Source organism: Tenrec ecaudatus, chromosome 14 (assembly GCF_050624435.1).
Source record: "Tenrec ecaudatus isolate mTenEca1 chromosome 14, mTenEca1.hap1, whole genome shotgun sequence".
NCBI classification, from domain to species: Eukaryota; Metazoa; Chordata; class Mammalia; order Afrosoricida; family Tenrecidae; genus Tenrec; species Tenrec ecaudatus.
The window spans coordinates 50,815,657-50,841,829 of NC_134543.1; the positions used below are offsets into that span (position 1 = coordinate 50,815,657).

General features: G+C 42.6%; 1 protein-coding gene across 1 annotated transcript; it reads left to right on the forward strand.

Annotated features, from left to right (window-relative positions):
* Positions 1-551: 551 nt before the first annotated feature.
* GMFB (glia maturation factor beta) lies at positions 552-21,617 on the forward strand. The gene is made up of 7 exons (XM_075532051.1): positions 552-698; positions 11,523-11,619; positions 13,340-13,389; positions 14,208-14,257; positions 14,944-15,026; positions 16,544-16,617; positions 17,698-21,617. The coding sequence occupies exons 1-7, from the start codon at positions 696-698 to the stop codon at positions 17,767-17,769; spliced, it is 429 nt and encodes a 142-aa protein (XP_075388166.1). The 5' UTR covers positions 552-695; the 3' UTR covers positions 17,770-21,617.
* Positions 21,618-26,173: the final 4,556 nt, after the last annotated feature.

Consider the following 26,173-nt stretch of genomic DNA (forward strand, 5'->3'; position numbering starts at 1 on the left):
AAGATAGAAGCTGGAAGCACAGGGAATCCAGGGTGGATGATACCTTCAGGACCAGGGGTGTGAGGGGCGATCCTGGGAGGGTAGAGAGTGAGTGGGTTGGAAAGGGGGAACCGATGACAAGGATCTACATGTGACCTCCTCCCTGGAAGATGGACAACAGAAAAGGGGGTGAAGGGAGACTCCGGACAGGGCAAGATATGACAAAATAATAATCTATAAATTATCAAGGGCTCATGAGGGAGGGGGGAGGAGGGAGGGAGGGGAAAAAAGAGGACCTGATGCAAAGGGCTTAAGTGGAGAGCAAATGCTTTGAAAATGATGAGGGCAAAGAATGTACAGATGTGCTTTACGAAATTGATGTATGTATGGAATGTGATAAGAGTTGTATGAATCCCTAATAAAATGTTAAAAAAAAAAAGAAGAAGAAGAAGAAGAAGAAAGAAAGTAAATGGGTACGCGTGCGCTTGAAGGGCGTCCCTCGCACGGGCGCTCCAGAGGCCGCGGGAGGGAAGAGCAGGCGCGCGGTTAGTTTTGAGCCGCGCCGGCCACCGTCCGCCGTCACGTGCCGGCCGCCGCGGCCACGTGCGCAGGAGGCGGACGCTCTTCCCAGGCCGGGCCAGGAAGGGAGGCGGCTGCCGCGCCATTCTTAAAGGGGCCCGAGGGGAGGCGAGAGCCCGCGGCCGGCCGGAAGGAAAATGGTGAGCTGCCCCGGGAGGGCGGGGGCGGAGGGCCGGGCCAGCCCGCGGGCTCGCTCGTCGTCCGGAGCCGGCCCGGCCGGCGGGCAGCGCCCGGGGCGGGGGGGCCGGCTGGTGCCCAGAGCCACGCTCGGCCCAAGGGCAGCGTGCTGCAGCCCAAGTCCGGGCCGAGGCGCTCTGCGGACTGCCGCTGCGGCGGGCGGGTCGCCCCCGGCCCCCGCTGGAGGCTTCCTCGCCCCAGGATGCTGATTCGGAGGCGCCGGGGGCCGGGCCCCCCGAAAGCTGGCTCCAAACGCCGACCACCCTGCCCGAGCCGGGGCGAGGCCCAAGGGCCCCGGAGGGGCGCCGGGAACCCGTGGCCTGGAGGCCTGCGCACGGAGGGCTTGGCTTCCGATGCCCTTCTCAGGGCCGCGTCTGGGCGTTCGCCGCCGCCGCCCCCTGACTTGCCCCTGAAGATTTCTCCTCTCCCCACTTGGAAACCTTTTGAGTGGTTCCTAAAGCCACGTTCCGTTTCAAAGCGTTCGTTTTCAGTGGGCCCGGGGGCGACGGCTTACATTCTCCTCCGGGTTTTGCACCCCACCTTCACGAATAGGGTGAAATCAGGATCCTCCCCACCACACTGAAAACCTGTATATGCTCAAGTTTCTTTCATGAGGAACAAAACAAAAACCAGAAACACCCCACTGTGACTTAGTCGGCTAAAGCACCCAGCTTCTAAACAGGGGCTCTTGGATTCCAGTCTGTAGATGAAGGCGCCCCGCCGGCGTGGTGGGTTCTTTGTTGGGCTGCTAACCCCACAGTCAGCAGTTCAAACCCACCAGTCTCCCTAGGCCCAGGAGTCTAGGGGAGAAAAAGGAGGCTCTCTGCTTCCTTACACAATCGACTTGATGGAGGGAGGGATTTTGAGTTGGGTCTTCTCTTACCACTCCTCCACTCTCTTCCATCAAAGAAGAAAAGAAGTCTTGGCACGGTCATTAAAGCTATTGGCCCGTTTTCAATTCTCCTTTTTCTTCATCTTTCATCTGTTGACCTTTTTTCTTTCTTTCATTTTTGAGGCATTTTCTTTCCTCCCGGATTTCCCTTGGCTTCTGAGATATTAGAGTTCCTGGACTTCCTCCTTATTAAAGCTTACATTCTGAGAAGGCTGTGGTTTACCGTGGGAGTCATGAGTCTATTTGAATTCAGCCTCTCTTGAATTCTTTCTGACCATTGACACTCACTACCATGGCGTCCTTGTAGACTCCAACTATTGACCATATCCAGAAACCGAACTCACTGACCGGGAGTCTGTGCTGACTCATAGTGATCCTACTGCTCAGAGTAGACCTGCCCCTGTGAATTTCTGAGATGGTTCACTCTTTATTGGAGTAGAAAACCATTCTTTCTCCCAAGAATTGGCTGGTAGTCTTGAACTGTTGACATTGCAGATCACAGCCAATGTTTAACCACTGTGCCACCAGGGCTCCTCAGTGACCATATAGGACAGAGTCACACTGGATTTCTGAGGCTGTAATTCTTTTATTTTATTAGCACTTCATCCACAATTCCACAAATCAATCATATCCAGAAAGCCTGTAAATCTTTAACCGGGAGCAGAAAGTCTCATCTTTCTCCCATAGAGCAAGCAACTGGTGTTACACCCAGTGGGTACACACTGCTCTACCAGGGATCCTGATCACTGACTGTGACCCAGGAGAAGCTTTGCCCTCTGGCAGTGTACTTTACGACTAGTTTCCTTTGTTTCCCATGCTTCAGAATTGAGCTACAGGACTGAATCCTGGAACACAATTACAGCCTCAAGCCCAAGGTCTCCCTCAAGAGGACCGATTTGTTTTTGCCTTGTCTTTGACTGGTTTTAGACTAAATAAAATGGCCGGGAAAATATTTCTTGAATTTAGGGTCTGTTTTCTCTTTTTTCTTCTCTTGGTCAGTTTGTCTTCAGGAAGAGCACTCACTTTCTCCTGGACAGCACATGTAGGAATCTCACTAGGCTTGAGTCCTTTTCCCTTCCTCTATTCTCTCTCCACCCTTTCTAACCTACAGTCATGGCTTCACTTAGCGCCTATTTGCAGATGACTGGTAACTTTGTGTATGTCAGATCTTGTTTCTGACATCCAGTCCAGAGCTATGAGAATACTCAACTACTTACTCATGCCTCAGAGTCACCTCAATTTATCTTTGATAGAACTCTTTCTCTTTCCTCCCAATCTGGTCTTTTCTCAGTGACCTTCTAACTAAATAGAAAGTAGCATCATTCAATCTGTTATACAAGCCAGAGTCTAGAATCTTGGGAACCCTTTTCCCTTAGTATCTCCACCTCCCAATAATCCGGTCTGCCACCAATCTCTGTGGTGGCTAAGAGGGAGGACTAGAATTTAGACCAGTTGGTTAGAATCCTGGCTCTACTAGCTGCAAAATTGGGGAGATACTTAACTGTAAGAACTGTTTCCTGAAAAAGGAGGATTATAATAGTACCCATCTCGTGAGATTATTTTGATCATGAAGGGAGACCCATATGAAGTACATAGCATAGTGCTTTTCACCTGATGTTAAATGTATGTTACTTAAATATATGTTAAATAAATGTCGGCTTTGGTCATCATCTTTTTTCCCTCTGTATGATCCCTGTCAGCCTCTAAGCTCCTTTCATCTCTTCTGCACGAGCCTGGCTAGTTAACTAATTTTGCTTTATTCATGCTGGCTCTGCCTGTTTCCGGTTCACACCACAGCTAAGGTGATCTTTTCACCATGCTGATCATGTTTCTGTCAACACCCTTCCTGGAACCCGGTAGCATCTTGCCTTTCACCAGATGACCATCTGGCACTATGGAGTGCGGCCCCCACTATCCTCTTGTACCTTGTTCATTCTTGGTGCTTGAGTCACTCTGGCTTTTTGTTATATGTGATGGCCCGTGCTCACAGGTAGTTTACACCATCCATTGTAATTCTTCAGATGTTTGTCAAGGGACCCTCCTTTGACTCTACTGTATGTTCCCAGCATGGTCTCCCTCTCTTTCCTAGCCCCTTCCCCAATGTAATTGTACATTTTGGAGCCTTATCCTTATGGTATTCTGTTTTCTACTAGAATATAATGTAAGCTCTCTGTGGGCAAGGACCATTTCTCGTTTTTAATTTTACATCAGTTGTTTTCCTAGCACTTGGCACCGTGACTGGCTAATAAATTTGTTGTATGGATAGACCAATAAATAATTGAGTTCAACTCCATTTTTATTTTATTATAACATTTACCATATGAAGTTTTTAGGGCAGTAATCTTTTTTTAAGTCATTTTGTTGAGGGCTCTTACAGCTCTTATCACAATCCATACATCCACTGTGTCAGGTACATTTGTACATATGTTGCCATCATCATTCTCAAAACATTTTCTTTCTACTTGAACCCTTGGTAGCAGCTTATTTTTCCCTCCCCATACCCCCTCCTTCCCTCAAGAACCCTTGATAATTTATGCATTATAATTTTTTTTCAAATTTTACACCGAACGCTGTCTCCCTTCATCCACTTTTCTGTTGTCCATCCCCTGGGAAGGGGGTTATATGTAGATCATTGTGATCAGTTCCACCTTGCCTCCCCCACCCTCCCCTTACCTGCCTGGTATGGTTACTCTCATTATTGGTCCTGAGGGAGTTATCTGTCCTGGATTCCCTGTGTTTCCAGCTCTGATCTGTACCAGTGTACATGCTCTCGTCTAGCCGATTTGTAAGGTAGAATTGGGATCATGATAGTGGGAGAAAGGAAGCATTAAAGAACTAGAGGAAAGGGAAAAATAGGAGCTGATATCAAGGGCTCAAGTTGAAAGCAAATGTTTTGAGAATGATGATGGCAACAAATGTACAAATGTGCTTGACACAATGGATGTATGTATGGATTATGATAAGAGTTGTATGAGCCCCCAATAAAATGATTTAAAAAATAACTAGAGGAAAGTTCTGTTTCACTGGTGCTATACTGCACCCTGACTGGCTCGTCTCTTCCTTGTGACCCTTCTGTAAGTAGATGTCCAGTTGTCTACAGATGGGCTTTGGGTCTCTACTCTGCACTCCCCCTTATTCACATTGATATGATTTTTTGTTCTGGGTCTTTGATGCCTGATAACCTGATCTCATGGACACCTCATGATCACACAGGCTGGCGTGCTTCTTTGTGGGCTTTGTTGCTTCTCGCTAGATGGCCACTTTTTTATCTTCAGTCATCTAAGACCCCAGATGCTATATCTTTATAGCCGAGCACCATCAGCTTTCTTTACTACATTGGCTTATGCACCCGCTTTGTCTTCAGTGATCATGTCAGGAAAGGTGAGCATTACAGAATGCTGGGTTATTAGAACAAAGAGTTCTTGCATTGAGGGAGTAGGGCAGTAATCTTATTCTTAATGGAATTCTAAATTGTAAGCAGTAAAAGTTAGCTGAGCCTGAGCCCTTTTTTTTCCCCCTAGGAAGTAATTTTGGCCTTATTGTGATATTGGAAATGATACAAATGCAAATTTAAAAAGGAGTTATAAGATTAAATATTCAAAAATGTAATTTAGAATGTTCATAATTTCCCCAATGCCAGTCTTCCTTTTATAATCGTGTTTAAACTTTATCTTTTAATATTGTCCATGTTAGTAGTTGGGAAATAATGTAAAATTAAGCTCTCAAGTTTAATTTGCAATTGAAAGTAATTTCCCCGGTTAATGTTAACTGGGTCAAAAACCCAACACCAAAAAAATAAATGTAGAGTGTAAGTTTAAAAACAAAAACCCTACACAAATTAAAATAGCTCCTTAGGATTATCAAGATTTCACAAGGAGCTTTGGATATCAGAGCTAGAAGACAAGTCTTATGAAAACGTGGTCTTTACATAAACAGAAATCCAAAATATTTGTTAGTTCTGATAGTGGTTCTTTTGTGGGAAGAGAATGGAAACTCATTTTCTGGTTTTGTTTCTTGAAAGATTCAAAAAAAATAGTGGGATAGAACTTAATCCTAGCTTCCAGAAAATGCATGTAACAGCATTTCTTCTTTAAAAGAGCTAAAACTGGAAGAACATAACACATACAAGAGTGTTACTTATTGGTGAGTATGTATTGGTAAAGTGTACTTTCTGATGTATAAGACCATATCCTGGGGGACAGAGGGGGAAAAATGACCTGATACCAAGACTCAAGTAGAAAATGCTTTGAAAATGATGATGGTAACATATGTACAAACATGCTTGACACCATGGATGTATGTATGATGGATTGTGATAAGACCTGTATGAGCCCCCAATAAAATGATTTATAAAAACCCAAACCCTTATACTCTGGTAGCCCATTCCTTATATATTACGAGTATTCTGCTACAGTTAAGGAACAGTTTCAGATTGATAGGTATTTGAGGCTTTAAATTGTGCTTTCACCAAAGTAAGATCAAAACAGCAAGCTTTTATTAAATTTTTAGTGTAATTTAAAATTGAAGGCCATAATTCTCTTTGGTGTTCATGAGTATATATTTAGGACTGGCCTGAGAAGTATTCTGATTTTCCTTTTTTTAAAAATCATTTTATTAGAGGCTCATACAACTCTTAACACAATCCATACATATATCAATTGTGTACAGCACATTTGTACATTCATTGCCCTCATTATTCTCAAAACATTTGCTCTCCACTTAAGACCCTGGAATCAGCTCATTTTCCCCCTCCCTCCCTGTTCCCCCCTCTCTCATGAACCCTCGATAATTTATAAATTATTATTTTGTCATATCTTGACCTGTCTGATGTCTCCCTTCACCCACTTTTTTGTTGTCCATCCTCCAGGGAGGAGGTCAAGTGTAGAGCCTTGTAATCGGTTCCCCCTTTCCATCCCCCCCACCCTCCCAGTATCACCACTCACACCACTGTTCCTGAAGGGATCATCTGTCCTGGATTCCCTGTGCCTTCAGCTCCTATCTGCACCAGTGTCCATCCTCTGGTCTAGCCAGACTTGCAAGATAGAATTGCGATCATGGTGGTGGGGTGGGGGGAAGCATTTAGGAACTAGAGGAAAGTTGTATTTTCATCGTTACTACATTGCACCCTGACCAGCTCATCTCCCCGAGACCCTTCTGTAAGGGGATATCCAGTGGCCTACAAATGGGCTTTGGGTCTCCACTCTGCACTCCCCCTCATTCACTATGATAAGATTTTTGTTGTGATGATGCCTGAGACCTGATCCCTTCGACACCTCGTGATCGCACAGGCTGGTGTGCTTCTCCCATGTGGGCTTTGTTGCTTTGAGCTAGATGGCCGCTTGTTTACCTTGAAGCCTTTAAGACCCCAGATGCTATATCTTCTGCTAGCCAGGCACCATTAGCTTTCTTTGCCACATTTGCTTATGCACCCATTTGTCTTCAGCGATCGTATCATGGATGTGAGCACACAATGGTATGAATTTTTGTTCTTTGATGCCTGATAACTGATCCCTTCAGCACCTCATGATCACACAGGCTGGTGTGCTTCTTCCATGTGGGCTTTGTTGCTTCTGAGCTAGATGGCCGCTTGTTTACCTTCAAGCCTTTAAGACCCCAGAGGCTATCTCTTTTGATAGCCAGACACCATCAGCTTTCTTCACCACATTTGCTTATTCACCTGCTTTGTCTTCAGAGGTTGTGTCGGGAAGGTGAGCATCATAGAATGCCAATTTAATAGAAGGAAGTATTCTTGCATTGAGGGAGTACTTGAGTGGAGGCCCAACATCTTTCTGTTACCTTAATGCTAAACCTATAAATATAGGCACATAGGTCTATTTCCCCATTCTCATATATAAATATATTTGCATATTTACATGTCTTTATTTAGACCTCTATAAATGCCCTTTGCCACCCAGCTCTTTCCTCTATCTCTTGACTTTCCTCCTGTCCCACTATCATGCTCAGTCCCCACCAGGGTTTCAGCAATTCCTCTTGGTTACATTACCCTTGATCATGCCCTACCAGACCTCCCACACCCTCCTCACCACCGATTTGGATCACTTGTTCCTTTGTGCCTGGACTTATTAACACCACTACCTTTCCCCGCACTTCCCCCTCTCCCATGTCCCCCCAAACTCTCGGTCCCGTTGTTTTCTCCTCCAGATTGTTCATCCAGCCTATTTATTTAAACAGTCCTGTGGAGATAATAACATGTACAAAACAATACAGCAAAACCAAGCAACAATATACAACAAAACAACAACATACCAGTGACAAAAACAAACTTGTAGTTAGTTCAAGGATTGTTTGTTGGCCTTTGGGAGTGTTTTCCAGCCCAGTCTGTTGGGGCACCATGCCCTGGCCCCAAAGTCCACCTCAGCATTCCCTGGGCACCTTGCCACTTCATTCCCTTGTTCTGTTGCACCCTCTTAGTGTTTTGCCTCGGTGTGGTGGGATCAGAGCGGGTGAAATTCCTACACTGTGTTGTCCCCTGTAGGGTGAGGGGTGGGGCCAGCCATGTGGTCCAGTATTCTGATTTTCTTGAAGAGAGACATTATATATTAATAGAGACAAAATTACATGGGCCTTAATTTGGAACCTGACTCAACAAACCAAAGAACTTGACAACAATGAGGGAAATTTGAACAGTATTTAGATTTTTTTATACTGAAGTTATTGTTGGTTAGGTGAAAGTTATTGTCTATTTTTAATGACACTATCATTGTAATGAAACATTCTAAATAACTACTGGTGAAATGATTTTTGGTATTTATGTTGCCCCATGGGACAGTTCAATTAGTGGGAAAACATAAACTCCAAGAGACCAAACTCTTTGCCATTGAGTCAATTCCGACTCAGTGATCCTGTGTAGTATAAAGAGTCCCCAACTTATTTGTTCTACCAATCTACTTTCAAAAAAAAATTACTTAGTACCCTCTGATTAAAAGCTTTTATTATAGGCCACAATTCAAGTAAAGTGTAAGTATCTGCCTTTGTGGTACCCCATGATCCCCTAGGGGCCCCACGGGTGGTACCACCCACTTTGGGAAATGTTGTTTTGCTGAGAGGGGGCATTGTTATGTAGAAGTCACTGAGCCTCAAAGTCTCTAGTGGAACAGAGAGCTTTCTCCTGCAGAGTTGCAGACAAGTTTGAAGTATGTGGTTAGCAGTCCAGTGAGAGAGGAGGTGAAGGTGGAAGTGAATGTTTAAAGTAAAAACGACGCAGGCATTGCAGAGAACACAGGGTGAGCCAAACCATTGCCACAGAGCCCATTCTGACTCAGAGCCACAGTGTGGGGCAACACTGCCCCCTGTTGGTTTCCAAGACTATTTAAAGGAGTAGAAAGCCTGAACTTTGTCCCATGGAGCTCTGTTGGTTAGCCCACTGCCTGTAGGGAGGCTAGAGGAAACAAGCTGAACACAAAGCAGGTGGACACACTGTAATAAAGGTGACTAATGCCACTGAACAATTATATGTGGAAGGTCAAATATGAACCTAACATGCGGTGTTCATTTTCAACAAAAACTCAATAAAACACACACACACGCACGTCTGGCTCTGTGTTGATAAAGGGAACCCTGGTGGCAAAGTGGTCAAGTGCTCTCCTGCTAACTGCAAGGTCGATGGTTTGGAACCACCAGCACTCTGCAAGAAGAGATGTGCAGTCTGTTTCCATAAAGATCACAGCCTTGGAAATCCAGTGGAGTGTTCTCCTGTCTTACATGGTCCTCTGAGTTAGAATGGACTCAGTGGCAACTGTGTGTTGTTTCCTGTGTTGATAGTGAAAGTGAAGTATAAGGGCATAGGGTTTCACTATAGTAGTGCTTTTACTTTTGAATGTACTCAAAGTTTTACACATAAAAGATGTCCATCCTCTTTCTTGTAGTCAGTAGTGATTCAGTACATCTGTGCCACTGAAACAAGCAGGCCTTTGCAGGGCAGTGACTTTTTAATGTGACTCTGTAATTCACCAAATGACCTTTCCTTGTCTGAGTCTGGGTAAGAGGTGGGGGTATAGGATTCACCACTGAGTAATTGCCAACAGGATACATTGTGGATGCCATCCTGCTCAGAAAATGAGTCCTCTGAGAAGCAGGAGAGGGGAATCTCACTACCATCAAAAGCTGTGAGTGGAGCGTGTCATCTGGTCCCCGAAATCCTGTGCAGTTATCTCCTTGACCCAGAAGACAAGTGTGACATCAGCAGAGTAGCAGCAGAACCAGGAACCAGAGTATGAAACAGTGGTGGACTTCCCAGCCCACAGAGCAAGTAAAGCTGAGAGCTTTTGAACAGCAGGCTGCTTGTGGAGTGGGGTGCCTCTGGGCATTCAACTGGGGGAGCTGGGCTTGCTGACACACAGAGGTGGAGCCGAGTGTCTTCAGGCTGAGGCTTACTGGAGTGGGGTGCCTCTGGACACTCAATTTTGGGAGCTTGGTTTGCTGACCTATGGAGCTTGAGCTGACTGCCTGTGGATTGAGCTCTCTAGCGGAGTGGCATGCCCTTGGAATGTTTCTTGGTAGCTGTGAAAGATCTTTGTAATATGCTGATGAACAACTTTATCCCAAGCATTTCTCACTTGCATTGCAGCTTGTTAATTCCTTAATAAACCCTGTAATCATGAATATTGTCTCTGATCTCTGTGTAGCCATTGCAATAGACTCTAGAGCAGTGGTTCTCAACCTTCCTCATGCCGTGACCCTTTAATACAGTTCCTCATGTTGTGGTGACCCCCAACCACAAAATTATTTTCGTTGTTACTTCCTACAGGTGTCATTTTGCTACTGTTATGAATCAGGTGACCCCTGTGAAAGGGTCATTTAACCCCCCAAAGGGGTCATGACCCACAGGTTGAGAACCATTGCTCTGGATCAAATAGGTAGAGAATATTGTTTGAGGTTATGCACAACAGCCTTTTGTTTAAAGAAACCGTTTTATTGGGAGCTCGTACAACTCATCACAGTCCATACATCCATTGTATCAAGCACATTTGTTGCCATCATCATCCTCAAAACATTTTCTTTCTGCTTGAGTCTTTGGTATCAGCTCCTCATTTTTCCCCTCCCTCCCCCAAGAACACAACAGCCTTTAATAATTTTATTGATAAATATCTGGGGAAGAGTCTCTGGTTTCTAAAAGATCTAGCTTTTACATTTATTTCATCTAGTTTTGCCTTTGTGCATTGGTTTAGTTCGTGATGCTGGACTTCTTAGGCTAAGGTGTGCCGTGTGGTTACTTCTGACTCACAGTAACCCCACTGGACAGAGTAGAACTGCCTCATAAGGTTTCCCAGGCTGTAGCCTTCATGGAAGGAAGCAGACCAAAACATTTCTCCCTCACAGCGGCTTGTGGGTTAGAACTGTCAACTTTTCAGTTAGCAGTCCAGCAAAGAACTTACACGCTGTCAGGCCTCCTTCCTTCATACATTTTTCATAGCTCCCTTGTTTTCTCGATAGTCATTTAATTAAGTTATAAACTTTTTGGTCTCATTTTTCACACTTGGCTTTAATATGAACAAATGTCACATTAATTCTATATACATTGAAACGATTTTCCTCTTTTAGCCTGTTGCAAAACCATACCTTCCTTCCTAGAGTAGACAGAACCTTGACTTCCCTTCTCCAGTTCTCATGAAATTGCACTTTTGTACGTTTCTGCTCTTTGAGTCAGAGAGAAGGACATAGCATACCCTACTTAGAAACTGAACAGATGTGGTGTGTTTAAGTAATATTGGTCCAACGATCTGTAGACTGAAAAGATCTAGACGTTTGCTTGTTTCACTTGAATGCTTTCACATAATTCACATTTTTTGATAAAAGGTATTAGACTTTCTAACTTTAACATGTACATATATTATCACAGTTTGTGTGTAATTTTTCTCTTTTTTTCCTTTTCTAGAGTGAATCTTTGGTGGTTTGTGATGTTGCTGAAGATTTAGTGGAAAAGCTAAGAAAGTTTCGTTTTCGCAAAGAAACGAACAATGCTGCCATTATAAGTAAGCAGAAAGTAGTCCTCTGTTAGTTACATGCTCCTAATTTGGGTGGCTCTGTCGTTAATTACAGTGGCATTGAGTAAACCGAGCCTTTAGAAAGTAATGTTGGAGCTTCCTGGTTCTTTTTTCCCCCTTCTTCCTTTTTAGATAACTTTTTAATGTCACAGGCCAGGGCTCGTGTCCCAGCTGGTCCATAGTCCTTGCAGCTGGCCACGTAGCTCTGGAGACGCTCCTGGTCCCTTGGAGCATGAGGATAACCATTCTTATTGGCTCCTCCAACTCCATCCTTACATCTCTAGGGTCTCAAGACGGCCAGGCCAAATGGTAAAGCTCAGTGCTGGGTTTAGGGTGGTGCAGAATCTTACTCAACTCTGGTTGATGGAAAGTTTTTTGAAGTGTCACTGACGTCTGGAAATGGAAAGGATGTTAGGCAGGTTTCCCTTCTGTTCTCAAGATGACCTTTAACCTGTGGGTAGATGAAGGACAAGGGGTGAACATTAAACATGTACAGTGTGCTTAACAGAGGCACACCCCACAAAAGAAGTAAGCGTGGGCCGTGACGATGCTCCATGAATTCTGGTTCTATTACAGAGTTACAGTTCAGCACAGATAGTTCCTTAACATTGAAAATATGTCAACTGTCAACTGACCACAAAAGGTGAGGGAGTCATATTGTATGTACCTCACCAGATTTATGATGCAATTAGGGAAAAACCAAAAATGGTCTTTTCAAACTAGTAAAAAGAAGGCTTCTCATCCCCCCAAAAAAGCATTTTGGTTTGGCTTTGTTTTGTCACATGTGTGAGTATTTGACTTTAGTTACCTCTGCGGTTTTGATTGTTTGGTTCCTCAGAGAAATGCTACTGGACAGTCATGAATAATCACGCCCTGATTCTGGAGGTGCTGGGTGTCTGGCCAGTTCTCTATCCTGACACCTGAGACACTTCCCCTTTGCAATTCTAACCGCACTGCGGCTAGGCACATCACAGTCAGTCACCTGGCAGGCTTTTTCTTATTCAGACTTTGTTATTGCGGCGAAATGTCTTCCTTAAGGCAGAAAATGTATGACTTATTCTAGCATTCTAAATAAACAGACCAGTTGCAGTCAAGTTGATTTTGATTCTGGGTGAGCCCCTGTGTGCCATTGGGTTTTCGGTGGCCCGCTTGTGTGAGGAGTAGATTCTTGTAGACCTTACTTCCGCCGAGCCTCTGGGTAGCCGGTGAATGTTTTAACCATTTGCACCAGATGGTTATCCTAATAAGCAAATTAAACCAAACCAAACTCACTTCCATGAGTTGATTACAACTGAAATGTGGCCCTTTAAGAACAGAGCAGAGCTGCGCCTATGGCATTCTGAGACTAACTCTTTATGGGAGTAGAAAGCTACCTCCTTCTCCTAAGGAGCACTGGTGATTCTGAACTAGATTTCGAAGTAGGCAGAACCCCTAAGCCAGGAGGGCTCTTCCCAAATAAGTAAATTGGGGCTATGAATTGTGGGTACAGCCTATAAAAGCTAACTGCTTGAAAAAGCAGAAAAGCTACCGAATAGACTATAAACTCAAACTGCTAATTTGTTTTCAGTTTCTTGTTTTAACTTTAGATGTCCCCCTGCCCCCCCCCCCAAAAAAAAGAAAGACAAAGCAAGCCTGAGAATGTGGGTGGAATGAGTGGATCAGGTTCAAATTGGAATTATTGTTTACTTATATTGTGTTTTTCTTTTAGTGAAGATTGACAAGGATAAACGCCTGGTGGTACTGGATGAGGAACTTGAGGTTGGTTCAATCAGCTAAATACAATTTCATAGTGAAGAAGTTGTTACTGTTCAAAAGATGCCATATTAGTTACTTGTGCTGCTCAGATGAGTTCTGAGCCTAATTTAAGTGCATGTTCAGTATGCATAAAAAGCATGTGCTAGCAGGCTCAAGTGGGAAGAGAATGCTTTGAAAACGATGGTGGCATATGCGCAAATGTGCTTGACACACTGGATGAATGTATGGATTGTGATAAGAGATGTAAGAGCCCCCAACAAAGTATTTTTTAAAAAAAGAAAAGCATGTGCTAATTGCTGGATAGTACATTATCTTGCTAGTTTAATTACCTTCTGTATAGCTCTAGTGGATTTCAGTGTAATAAGTGGTGGAAGATGCTTTATAGTCACTAAAAATTGACTCAGCTTTAAAACTTACTTCTAAAGCAAATACTTGGCCATTAAAAATGAAAATCCTTTAACAAGTATTAAGTTCATCAAATTAAGTCACAGTGAGAGACGGTGCATTTCCACCTTACATCTGACATCGTTTCCTCCGAGGAGTCAGCTTCTCTTACTGTTTCCTGATCTGTAGCACGTCAGCATCAGCTGCTATGTCTCCTGCCCCGTGTTTAATTATGAAGGGAAGAAAGTGGAGGGGGCTTTGGGTGGGATGAGAGTTTAGTAACCTTTGTTTATGGACAATTTAGTCAAATAAAATTGCACTTTGTGGCATACAAGTCTGAATGTATAACTTTTAGTAGAATATGTTGCATTATATCTCCATAAGGGTTTATGGGTGAGGAAATAGTTACCACTTGCTTTTTCTTTTAATCACTGCAGGGCATTTCACCTGATGAACTTAAAGATGAACTACCTGAAAGACAACCTCGATATCCTTTCTTGGTTCTTTAAAAAAATGTTCTATTTAGTCAACAGGATTTTATCCCTGACACTCATTTGATCAAATTTTAAAAGGTATATTTTATCAAATCAATTTCTCCATCATGATCACCACCAAATTAAAACGTATATGTTCATTACAGATGGGTTTGACACAATGGATATATGTATGGATTATGATAAGAGCTGTAAGAGCCCCCAATTTAAAAAAACAAAACATGTTCATATTGAACTATTGATGTATTTGTGAGAAATAATTTCTGTTTTTAAAGATCCCTTTTAGTACAACATATGTACAATAAAAATAGAGAAAATCCATATTGGCAAATTTATATTTTCAGTCAGTTTATTTTTTTAGAAAGCATATGATTTTATGCTAATTTTGAGGCCCATATATAATAAGGAAAGATAATAATTGGGAGGTATGGCCTGAATTGGTAAGGATTGAAATTTGCCATTTGCTAGCTCCCCAAGTGCCTTTTTCCTTCAGAACTTCGTTGATGAAACACGGAGAAAAGGCCTGGCAGTCTGCTTTCATAAAAGATGACAGCCAGAGACCCCCTGGAGCAGGTCTGTTCTCGACACCCCGGTGCTGTGGGTGGGAATGGACTCCCCAGCTGAGGGTCCCTGGCTGAAAAAAGAGCACTAAATCTCATTTCTTTAACTTGAGAAAAACCTTCATTGTATATAGTTATAAATACCAACATGATGACGGCAGAGTTTCATATCCTTTATGCTTTATTTTCTCCAGCCCTGTTGGTAAGTGATTTCTTTAAACAGTCCAGATTTAGCCCTCATGTAATAAAACACATTTTTTACTCGACAAGACGTTTGTGGTTGATTTTGTTTCAAGATGAAAGGTGTTGAGTCACCTTACGAGGAGGTGTGCAGAGGTGGTTGGACTTCTGTGCCAGGCATCTTGCCTTAGAACTTATTATGGTTCAGGACAACTTTTTAGAGGTGTTGTTGGATCTAACCATGTGCACATTCTAAGGATTTTGAAATGTGATGACATTTTTAATTCTCAAAAGTATATCTTTGATTTTAATCATGTTTATAAGTATACACATTTTGTGTGTAAGCATGCATGCTGTATACTGGTTTCCCTGACATCTGAAAGACACTCCTTTGAAACCTTTATAAGCCAAAGTGGCTGAAAGCGAAGCAATCACTGTTAATTTATATGGGAAAAGTTGTTGAACATTCTCAGATTAAAAAAATAACTGACCAAATCATCTAAAATAACACATGAAACCTAAAACATTACCAACTTGGTGAAAGTAGCAATGATAAATCCACAGCCTATATAAAGGAGCAATAATATATGCACTCACGGAATTGGGAAGCTCATGGGCACAGTGGGTGGCTGAGAGATGGGAGGCTTGTTTTGCTAACAGATGTGCAGAATAAATGGAGATCAGCCCAGATGCTGACAGACAGGGTTCAAAATGCTGTCGGCTCTCAGGAGCTGAGAGCTAAGGAGTAAGGTGATGCCGCTCTGGGTGTGCACGGCTTCTTTGACCTGTAAACAAAGTGCTTCACTTTTAGCCTCTTATAACAGTGAAAGTTCTCTTCAGATTTCTCTTGCTTAGCAAAGACAGATACTCACAGACGTCATCCGTAACGCAGAGGAGCAGAGAGTGACCCTTGGAAAGGATGGCCTGTGTTTGTGTGTATATTTCAGGGAATAGTTCCTAGTAAACGTGCCTTTGAACTTGAGAGGGCTTCAGAGTGGCTGCACTGGATATGAAAGTGGCTCTTAGTGTTCCGATGGTGGGACCCTCACCCTGCACCGTTCAACCCAGTCAAGTCTCACGGAGGTCTTTTCTAAATGTTACTCTGTCTTTTGATGTGCTCGGAAAATAGACTGGAGTCTGTGCCTCAGGGCAGTTCTCCCTGCCTCACTGGCCTACCCTACCCTACCCTACCCTATCAAAACCCAAGGCTTTGACCTTGATAGTTAATGTCAAAATGAACACACGTGCAGAGAAGTCAAGTATTTGCAAGGTTCTAAAAGTCAGACTGTACCAAAATCTAGCCTCATTTATTTTTGCTGCCCTGTAGAATTGTCTATTTATAACTCAGTTATGTCTCTTGGTGCTGACAGTCTGCATGATGAGATTCTCAAAATACAATCTGTATACAGTTCAACTGAAGGTTTTGTTAATTCAGTAGGACAAGAAATCTTAAATGTGTCTTATTTATCAAGTAAATGATATAAACTAGTACTTTTTCAGAGTCTATACATCATTTCCACATTATACTCTCTTTTCTAGGATGTAAGCCTGAACAGCAGATGATGTATGCTGGGAGTAAGAATAAGCTAGTCCAAACAGCTGAACTCACCAAGGTAGTGTGTCTATTTGGCTTATTTTGGGACAATTTTATGATGACTGGCTCTTAGGCTCTTAGAATGGATGTTTCTATTTCTAAGTTATTTGCATATTAAGTATATGTAGAGTTAAGGAAAAGCTGACATAATCTGAAGGGCTGTTTTTTTATCTCCATAATGAAATTTTTAATAGATAAAGGGCAACATTGAAAATAAACCAGGAATTCCATGTTGTACAATTAACTTTGTGGTTTCCGAAGCTGAAGCTAAGTCATTGAAATTGTCAGGAATTTTAGGAAAGCTAGACCTTTCTGTTTCAGATGAGGTTCTTGCTTTAAGATTAACCATGTGGTCTAATGGCATTTGTGAAGATTCACGGTAAGAGGACTACTTCCTCTCCAACCTTATGCACCTTCTATGTATTTATATAAGTTGAGGATAGTTCTGCATTGAAGTTTAAGATGGAATAGTGCAAGACTAGAACTATGCCAGGAGGATCGCTGATCCACCCACGCTCTCACCACAGTCCGTGTCAACGCTGGGATTCAGAGCCTCCCCGCCCCCGGCCCGCCCTCCCTTCTGCTGTGGTAGCTTGTCTTGCACCAGCCATGCTCTCGGGGCTGGGCTTCTTCAGAGTCCTGCTTGAGACTTGTGGCTCTGGCCGTCCCTCCATTTATGCTTGCATCCCAAACTCAAAGCCAGGACCACTTGCATACGTTTCTGTAGTTCTTAATGAACTAGGTTGATTGTGAGCTGTGTCTCTCCTCTCCCTCCCTCTCTCTCCGTGGCAAACAGCTGGTTCTGGTGTACTTTGGGTGTTCTTTGTCTCCAGTGAGTGAGATGTGTAGAACTGCTTGTTAATAGTGTTCATAGATTTGTGCTTTTAAGAGAATGTTGGTTTCATGCCCTTTTGGCTTCTGAACTGTGATAACTGAATAGTTACCCTTTAAAAAGTACCTCTCAAAGGGTCTCTAACAGGTCAAGCCATGATCAGTAAGAAGAGAGACAGAATTTGGCATTTAGTATTCAACTTATGTGTTTGATTTTTTCCTTTGAGAATGTAAATGATAAATGTATGTTTTGGTTTTTTTCCTTAAGGTATTTGAAATAAGAAATACTGAAGACCTAACTGAAGAATGGTTACGGGAGAAACTTGGATTTTTCCACTAATGTGAACTTCTGTGTTTCTAAAGTATTTATGTATTAACCTGATCATACATACTGGAACCAGACATAAATACTTATTTATGCCTAAAATGCACTGTTATTTACAGTTTGTTTCCTGCAGTAAAGAAAAATCCTCATTTGTGCAAAGTTTGAACAAAGAAGAATTATCTTCATAGTAATGAAACTTTGTAAAGCGTTTCCTTATATTTGTAATTGTTAGGTGGATACTTCTCCCCAGGGACTTTTGCACTCTTGTGACTAATTTCTATAACTTATGGTTCAGAATTTGTTACTATTTACAGACACCATTGGAAAGTGGCTATTAGGTTGTGATAAGACAACAGTTGCCTCCTTGACAAATAGGATATTAACAGTTTATATATGAAAATAATATATTATCACTTGTTGAGCCTTTGAACTTAATTTAGGGTTAAAGACCTGAGTAACCTGATTTTGAGCCATGGATGTCCTATGGTTTAATCTACAGTAAAACAACATTTTTCTTTTTTTAAGTTAAAAAAATTTTTTATAACATTTTTCAAAAATGATTCCATACCTTTGATTTCCCATATTTTAAAAATCAAGTCTAGAAACTATGTTCATCAGTCATTCTCAAAGTCTGGAAGTTAGATTTTGTGATAAAGTCATGACAGTGGCTCCGAGGCTTCCTTATGGATAGTAGTGTCTTGGTTTTTAAATTGGTGGGTTATACCTAATCAAGGGCTTCATTTCTGATGATGTAACTTTTAGATAATTTTGAACCTAGGTTAGTGTTTGATTTACAAAGCATCTCCTAATGTTGTCCTATGAACACTAGTTATTTTTCAATGTGTTCATCTTGTGCCTTTAATTTGGTAGCTTTACAGTTAGTTTATGACTTTTACACTGCCAATATTCCAGATTTGGTGAAATTACTTTTGTAAAGGGTCCAAGTAAAATAATTTTCTAATGTGTGAGCTTGAAATTTGTAATAAACTCAACATGATATTTTTAAAATCCCAATTACCTGCATGCATCGGTGAATATTTGGCAGTCGTAGTTATCATTTTAGCTGTATTGATTAAGTTTGTGCCATAGGGAAAATTTACTTATCACTTTGACCACAGTTAATATTAACATCAATGGAATCTATAGCTTATATTCTAAATGTCAGGATATTTTAAAGTAGACACCTGAATAATTAACTAATCTTGATACATAATGACATCCTTATCATAAGGCAAGTATTCTTCTAATCTGAACATACTTTAAAAAACAGTTTAAGTAGCGGCTTAACATTAATTTAACAATAGGTAGTCTTAAGACTAACCAAATAAGTTGTGTGAGTTCTCATAGTAAAACATTTTTGTTATTTTAGACATACAGTTGTTTTTATGTTGGCATATGTTCCATACATTCACTGAATCCTTTTTGAGGTTTTTGTGCCAACTGTAATAAAGAGGTTAGGATGGTTGGAATTTTTACAATATCGAAGAGCGCATCTTTTGTTCTCAGCATCTCTGGGTGACGTACCACTTGGTTCCACTAATCCAGAAATAAGGAAGCAAGAGTTGGAGATCAGAAAGTGGTGGTAGATTGGGTGTTTATTTTGGTTAGTAGATGGAGATGAGTCTTTATGCCAGTTTCCAGAGAGAGACCAAACTTCACCCAAGAAGTTTATGAATTCTTTAAAAATGTATTTTGCTATTGGAGAATAACTTGCCTAGAATTATATAGAAAGCAAATGTAACCCAAGTGAATGGGGAGTTTTTAATGTTTTTGAATGAAGGAAATAAGGTCTTTTTTCACTTGGTCACAGCAATAAGAGAAACTGACAAGCTCCATAAGAATGTATCTTTTAATGAGGTTTCTCATTTCATCATGCATGGATTTTTTGGGGTTTTGTGTTTATGTTTGGAAAACTCTGCTGTCCATAATGTGAGATACTGTCACCCTTCCTTGCACAGAGCTCTTGGTTCTGCTAATGGCTAGCTTCTCATCAGAAAAGTAATCTGCAAGAGTATAGATTGAGGTTGGGGGATTAGAACTTTTTTTTTAAACTCCCTCTCTATGTACAATTAAGGACCCCTGGTGATAGAGTGGTTAAGAGTTGGGCTGTGATCTGCTGGTTGGCAGTTCAAACCCACTAGCAGCTCCATGGGAGAAAGACTGGGCTTTCTACTCCCACACACAGTTACAGTCTCGGAAACCCAGAGAGGGTCACTATGAGTCAGCGTTGATTCCATTGCAGTGAGTTTTGTTTTGTTTTAATGTACTATTAAATGTCCTGCAGGGAGATTTATAAATCCTATGCTTAGCTTAATAAGTATTCCCAAATAGTATATAAATTTCCCTTTTATCTGATGATCAAATTCTGCATGTCTTTCCTATTTGAACAACTTGTTTTGCCTTCTCTCCAATAGTAGTAACCCTACATTTGATCATTCCAGTTTTCCCATTCCGTGTCTTCAAGTACCGACTATTCCCGTTTGGTCTTATGTCCTCTGTCCTCTTTCCTTTCGGGCAGCAGCCTGGGAGCCTCCTTCAGGGTCTTCCGAACCAGCTCTTCAGTCTGAAACCATTGGGCCCGCAGCAGTCTGCGTAACATCTAACGTTGTCAGGCTAGAGCCAGCTAGTAAGCACAGTATGTTTTCCGTCTGGTTTCTCTGGCAACATAAATGGCTTATGAAGAGTCGGTTCTCAGGTTACTATGCTGAAATTCCAAATGTTTTGAACAGTATCCACTTTGTTCTGGTATTGAAGCAATCCTGTCAGGAAAAAAAGTTGTTTGACTATCTTTGTTTAACTGACTCCTAAAACGTTTAAATGTCTGTTTCGAAAAAGTTTACAAAATGCCTAGTGCAGTTAAACATTCTCATGTTTAGGAGGGTGTTGCTAAAATTTTTTTATTGTCATTACTCAATAGTCTTTACATAGCAAAATGCCCATCAGCACTTTCTGTCCCATTCTGCCTCCTATTTTCAGGAGTCAAATGGAGCCATAAACTGTATCCTGGTCTGACACTTAACTAAAAAATTCCAGTTAGGGGAGTTTATTACCAAATTAAATTTGACTATTTTTCCCTCTACCCAAATAGATAAGGAAGGAAAGAAGGCATATTAAAAAAAAAAACAAAACTGCTTTTAAGATGCAAGCAATGTCATTAATCCATAGTGTGGACTAGTAGTGATGAGTGGATAACTAGAGATTCTCATGAGAGTTTCCATGCTGATATTTGGTGGAAGTAGAGTGTAACTCATGCTGTCAATTCAAATCACGGTATGGTTGCATTCTCTATTTGCTGTAATAAGCTGGTGAAACTGGGATCTTTACAGAATCGGAGACTTTACAACTATGTGAAGGAATGTCTTAAACATTCCCAACCCCATCTTATTTTGTACTTCTGCAAGAACGTACCTAATACTGTAGGCCATGTAAAACCGATGTCCTCAACTCTGTTTTCTATTAGTCCATAAGACATATCACGTCCATGAGCTGATCTTGTAATATTGAAAACAACTACATTAAGGTTGTGATAGAAACAGTGGTTGGGGGGGGTTGTTTTGCTTTGTGGAATATCGTTCATGCACATGTAGTTAATTACTTGAATTTTGTTTGAGATCACTAACACATCAGGGCAGTTCTCAGTGGTTTCGATGGTCCAATATAATCTCATTCAGGAGGCTTGAAACACGAATGGTCAGTCTTGTGAATTTTAACAATTCCCCGTCAGCATTTATCAAACTCAGCAACTGGCACAACTCTCCGGCTGCGGTTTCAGTCTCTGCTAGTTCATATTGCATGTTTATTTCAGACAGTCTTTTGTTAGCGCATGGTGCTCGTACTGGTCTAAATAAACTGTTAACCTGAAAGGACTCCCAGCTTTTCATTTTTCACTCCCCTCCACGCCCTTCAGAGTTATTGTTACCTGCCTGGTTCATTTGGGTTATCTGTTTAAGCCACACAGTGATTCAGCAGTGAACTTTATCTGGGGAAAAATGATGCTGTTTTAGGGGCTGTCCAGCTGATTCTGACGTATAACAACCCTCTGTACAACAACACTGTTCAGTCCTGCGACATCCTCACAATCATTGCTACGTTTGAGCCCAGGGACCCCACAGCGCCTGTTTCTATCCTTATCATTCAAAGCCTTCCCCCTTTTTGTCTGACCCTCTTCTTTACAAGCATGATCTTCTGGTAACATGTAACTTTCCTTTTGCAGCATTGCAGTACATCCTTTGACTACTGGCTGAGGAGCCACTGCTGTGGACCAAAGACTATATCCTGAATGTTTTGATCATGGTAACCTGTTAACTTCCCTAATTACCACTGGCCCTGTCCGTCCCTACCGCCACCCCACCCCCCCCAATCCCCTCCTAATGATTGTATATTGTCTGAGCTTGGTGTGGTCACTGCACTGGATGGTTGGACCCAGCAGAGAAGCAGAGTGCTGTGGGAGGGACAGTGGACGTTGGAATAGGAGAAAGCATCCAGCTGATGCTCCCGTGGCCACTGATTGTGGGTCCCAGTAAAAGGCGCCCTTGTCGACAATTTCAATCTTTAGTCCTGGCCCATTGCTTATTAGTCCAGTTAGGAGTTTTGTTTTAGGTTGTAGTGAAGTCCACACTGAGGATTGTAGGCTTTGATCTTCATCAATAATTACTTTAAATGCTTATTTTAAAGGGAACCCTGTGTCTTTTGGTAAGCAAGGTTGTTATCTGCATGTCACAGGTCTCTAAAGAAAGTTATTAATAAGACTTCCTCCGAACCTAAGGCCACCTTTATGGAGCTCAGCTTCTTGAATTATTTGCTCAGTTGACATGTACAGTGTGGTGAAAGGACAGTATCTTGGCTGTTTTTCATCCACACCATATTTCCTTGTTCTCTTTGAATAATTGGCACTTGGTCTATGTGCAGGTTCCGCACTGACACAATTTATTGCTCTGAATTTTCTATTCTTTGCAACTTTGCCACCAATTTGTTAGGATCCACACATGATACTCTTGCCCAGTCACTAACACATGGGTAAGCATCTTCTGCTACTCTGCTGTCTACCATATGACTTCCCTTGGTCACATCCTCTTGGCAGTTGCCTGTCACTGTACGAGTGCACCCTCAAAATGATCTCCAGTAGAACTGTACTTGCGTGTAATGTTAATAAAAGCAGATGACTTGCACGTTCTGTCGAGTCACCCTTCTTTGGAACAGACAAATACAGATCTTTTATTTAAATCATTTCCATGGGGGCTCGTACAACTCTTACCACAATCCATACGTGCATCCATTGTGTGTCATGCATACACAAATACAGATCTTTTCCAGTCGTTTGGCCAGATAAAAATAATGAAGAGATAACCAGGAGGGCCGTGACAGTATAGGGTTGGGGGAGCATGAATATACCCCGGATATAAAAATGACCTGAACTTGGTATGAGGAAATGATGTGGGAACACATCTCACCTCTCTCAGCCTCAGCCTCCGTGGGGCGAAGGAAAGTGCAAGCCCACCGCGGTCCGGGCCCATTGTCATTAGGTGACGGTCGGACATGTCTCCGCCATCCAACTTCTTTCTCCTGCTCCAACATCAGCTATTCCTCCCACAGCACTCTGCTTCTCTGCTGGGTCCAGTCAGCCATTGCAGTGACCACACAAAGCTCAGACAATGTGCAATCATTGTGGGGCGGGGGGCAGGTGGTAATTGGGGAAGTTAACAGGTTACCATGATCAAACCATGATGAAAACATTGAGGATTTAGTCTTTGGGCCACAGCAGTGGCTCCTCAGCAAAGTCTCTCTGGTCTTCAGAGACAGTGAGTCCATAGTGAGTTGGAGTGTTCGCAGTATACCCTCTAAGAAACCGACTTAAAAGACAAAATAATACTTTAAAAAAGAAACCAAATTAAATGTTCTTTCTTTGAATAGAGTTCATCAGGATCTATTAAGCATCCATTGCAGACCCATGCTGTCTATGGCACAGATTCATCTACATGGTAAAGAACTCTGGTGGCTAAACTGAGCTGCTACCTGCAAATTGTACAGTTCAAACCCACCGACTGTAGTGCAGGAGAAAAACGAGGCTGCGTAGTCCCATAAAGATTTACAGCCTCAGAAACCCTGAGGAGCAGTTCTGCTCCGACTATCGGGTCATTTTGAGCCAGAATCCACTCAGTGGAAATGGCTGTTTTTGTTGTTCAAAGTGATACGAGCTTAATATAGGTCTCTTGAATGAAGACAAACCACTACTAGTTGCGAAGCCTTGGTGGCCTAGTGGGTTAACCACAAAGCCAGCGGTTGGAAGCCGTCAGCTGCTCTGAAGGAGAAAGATGAGGCTTTCTACTCCCATCGAGAGTTAGTCTCGGAATCTCAATGGGGAAGTCCTACTAATGGTTACATAGTTCACACAGTTTGCTGTATGATTCTTGTGACTATCTATGCAATCATATTCACAATCTGTTTAAGGCTGTGACACGAATTCGTGCCTACAAGGACGAGGTGGAGACCCCATTTGACTTTGTCTGATTTCTGATATCACAAGGTGGAAGCAGGAGACTCACCAGCCCCAGACTGACTCCTCTGTGGTAGTGGTCAGACACGCCTTCACCTAGCAACCTTCTTGACCCTATTCTGACACTAACCCCTCCCATTGGCACTCAGCTTCTCTCTGGGTGCAATCACCTGTTACAATGGCCACACAGAAAATACTCCTGATCATGGGGCATATTAGAGAAGTAAACAAGTTACCACAAACCAGGATCAGAAACATCAGTCCTCACATCAGAATAGCCTCGTCTCGGCTGTGACGTCAGGCCCAACTCTCTGGCCCTTAGCCTCTATCTTGCGCCCGCCGGTATCAAAGTTCCTTTAGCACAGCAACATGCCTGAAGGACACCCCACTCTGCAAGCCGGCTCCGGCCTGAAGGCCCAGAAGCCTGCGACTGTCTAGTGTTGTCCTGCTGCCTCTGCCGTCACTACTCCGTGCAGGGATCTTAGGGTCGGAGAACATACTCCACTTGGATCGTGTTGCCTGATGGTCCCGAGCTCCCCCTTTCTACCTCTGAGATGGCTCATTGCTGGGAGTCGGGCTTGACCCAGAGACAGTTTGGTCATGTTGGGTTCTCTAGGAAAGCACAACCATTCACACTTGATGTGCTATCCTTAGAATTCCATCAAGAAATGGGCACTTTAGAGAAACAAATCCACAGAAAGTCGTGTATAAGAGAGAGTTTTATATAAAGGGTAAGTGCACATCAAGAAAACATCCCAACCCAGTGCTGCCCAAGCCCACAAGTCCAACATTAACCCATATGTCCGACACCAATCCACAAAGCCCTCCTCCATCTCACAAAACACACACTGATGCCAACTGCAGGAGGAAGGCTGAGCTCAGTGAATGTGTAAACATCTCAGCGCTGGCAGGGGTCTCCACGCAGCTGCTCCAGCACCTAGGGCTGCATCAGAGTAGGTCAATGCGGCTTCTCCTTGGGGATGTCTTGCAGGACGTACAAGCTGCAGCAGGAACTGGCTAAGGCAGCTGCACCTGGTCTGGTGCACCAGTGCATCACAAAGCAAGAGACCGGAGAACTAGAAAGGCGAGGCTTACCGAGCCAATTATGTCTCCACCTTTCAATTAACCCCACATGTGTTTATAGGCCAGATTGGTACAATAAACTTTATCTCAAATGGCTTACACTGTTGTAGACTTCAGTTCAGTTCAAGCCATGACTCATGGAAGCTGATGAACAAGAAGCAGGATGATAAAGCAGAGACAGCAGGGGGTGCAGGCTGGCAAGATGCAGAGGTCCAAAGTAACCCAAGTGAATCCACCATCAGCCGTCCTCTGAGGACTCCAGGGATTGGCAGGCAATGCACCAGGAGATCAAGGAACCAGACACAAGGTACAGCTCTGGCAGAAGGTGAAGGTCCAAAGGGGATTCAACCAAGGAGGTAGCATCTGGCTGCAATGCGATTGATAGGTTGAACTTTGCCCCTACCCTATCCACGAGTGTCTCGTTGACATAATCCCTAACCCAGCAGTAGTCAACCTGTGCTTTGTGACCCCTTTGGAGAGCAAATGACCCTTTTAAAGTGGTTGCTAGATTCACAACAGTAGCAAAAGTACAGTTATGAAGTAGCAATGAAAATTTTATGGTTGGAGATCACCATAACATGAGGAACTGTCTGGAAAAGGGTCGTGGCATTAGGAAGGCTGAGAAGCCCTGCCCTAACCATTTGTCGCTGTTGTTTGGTGATAACAAAACTGACCAATCTTCCTATTAAAGCCCATTTTATTTTCATTTGGCAGGAGTTACAAAGACTATGGCTGGAAGAGCCATGCCAAGTAATTTTACTTCAATAATTGAATCACCAGTGGAATTCCAATAATTTAATAACACGTTCCCTGCTCTAATGATAAAGTATAAAAAAAAGATAT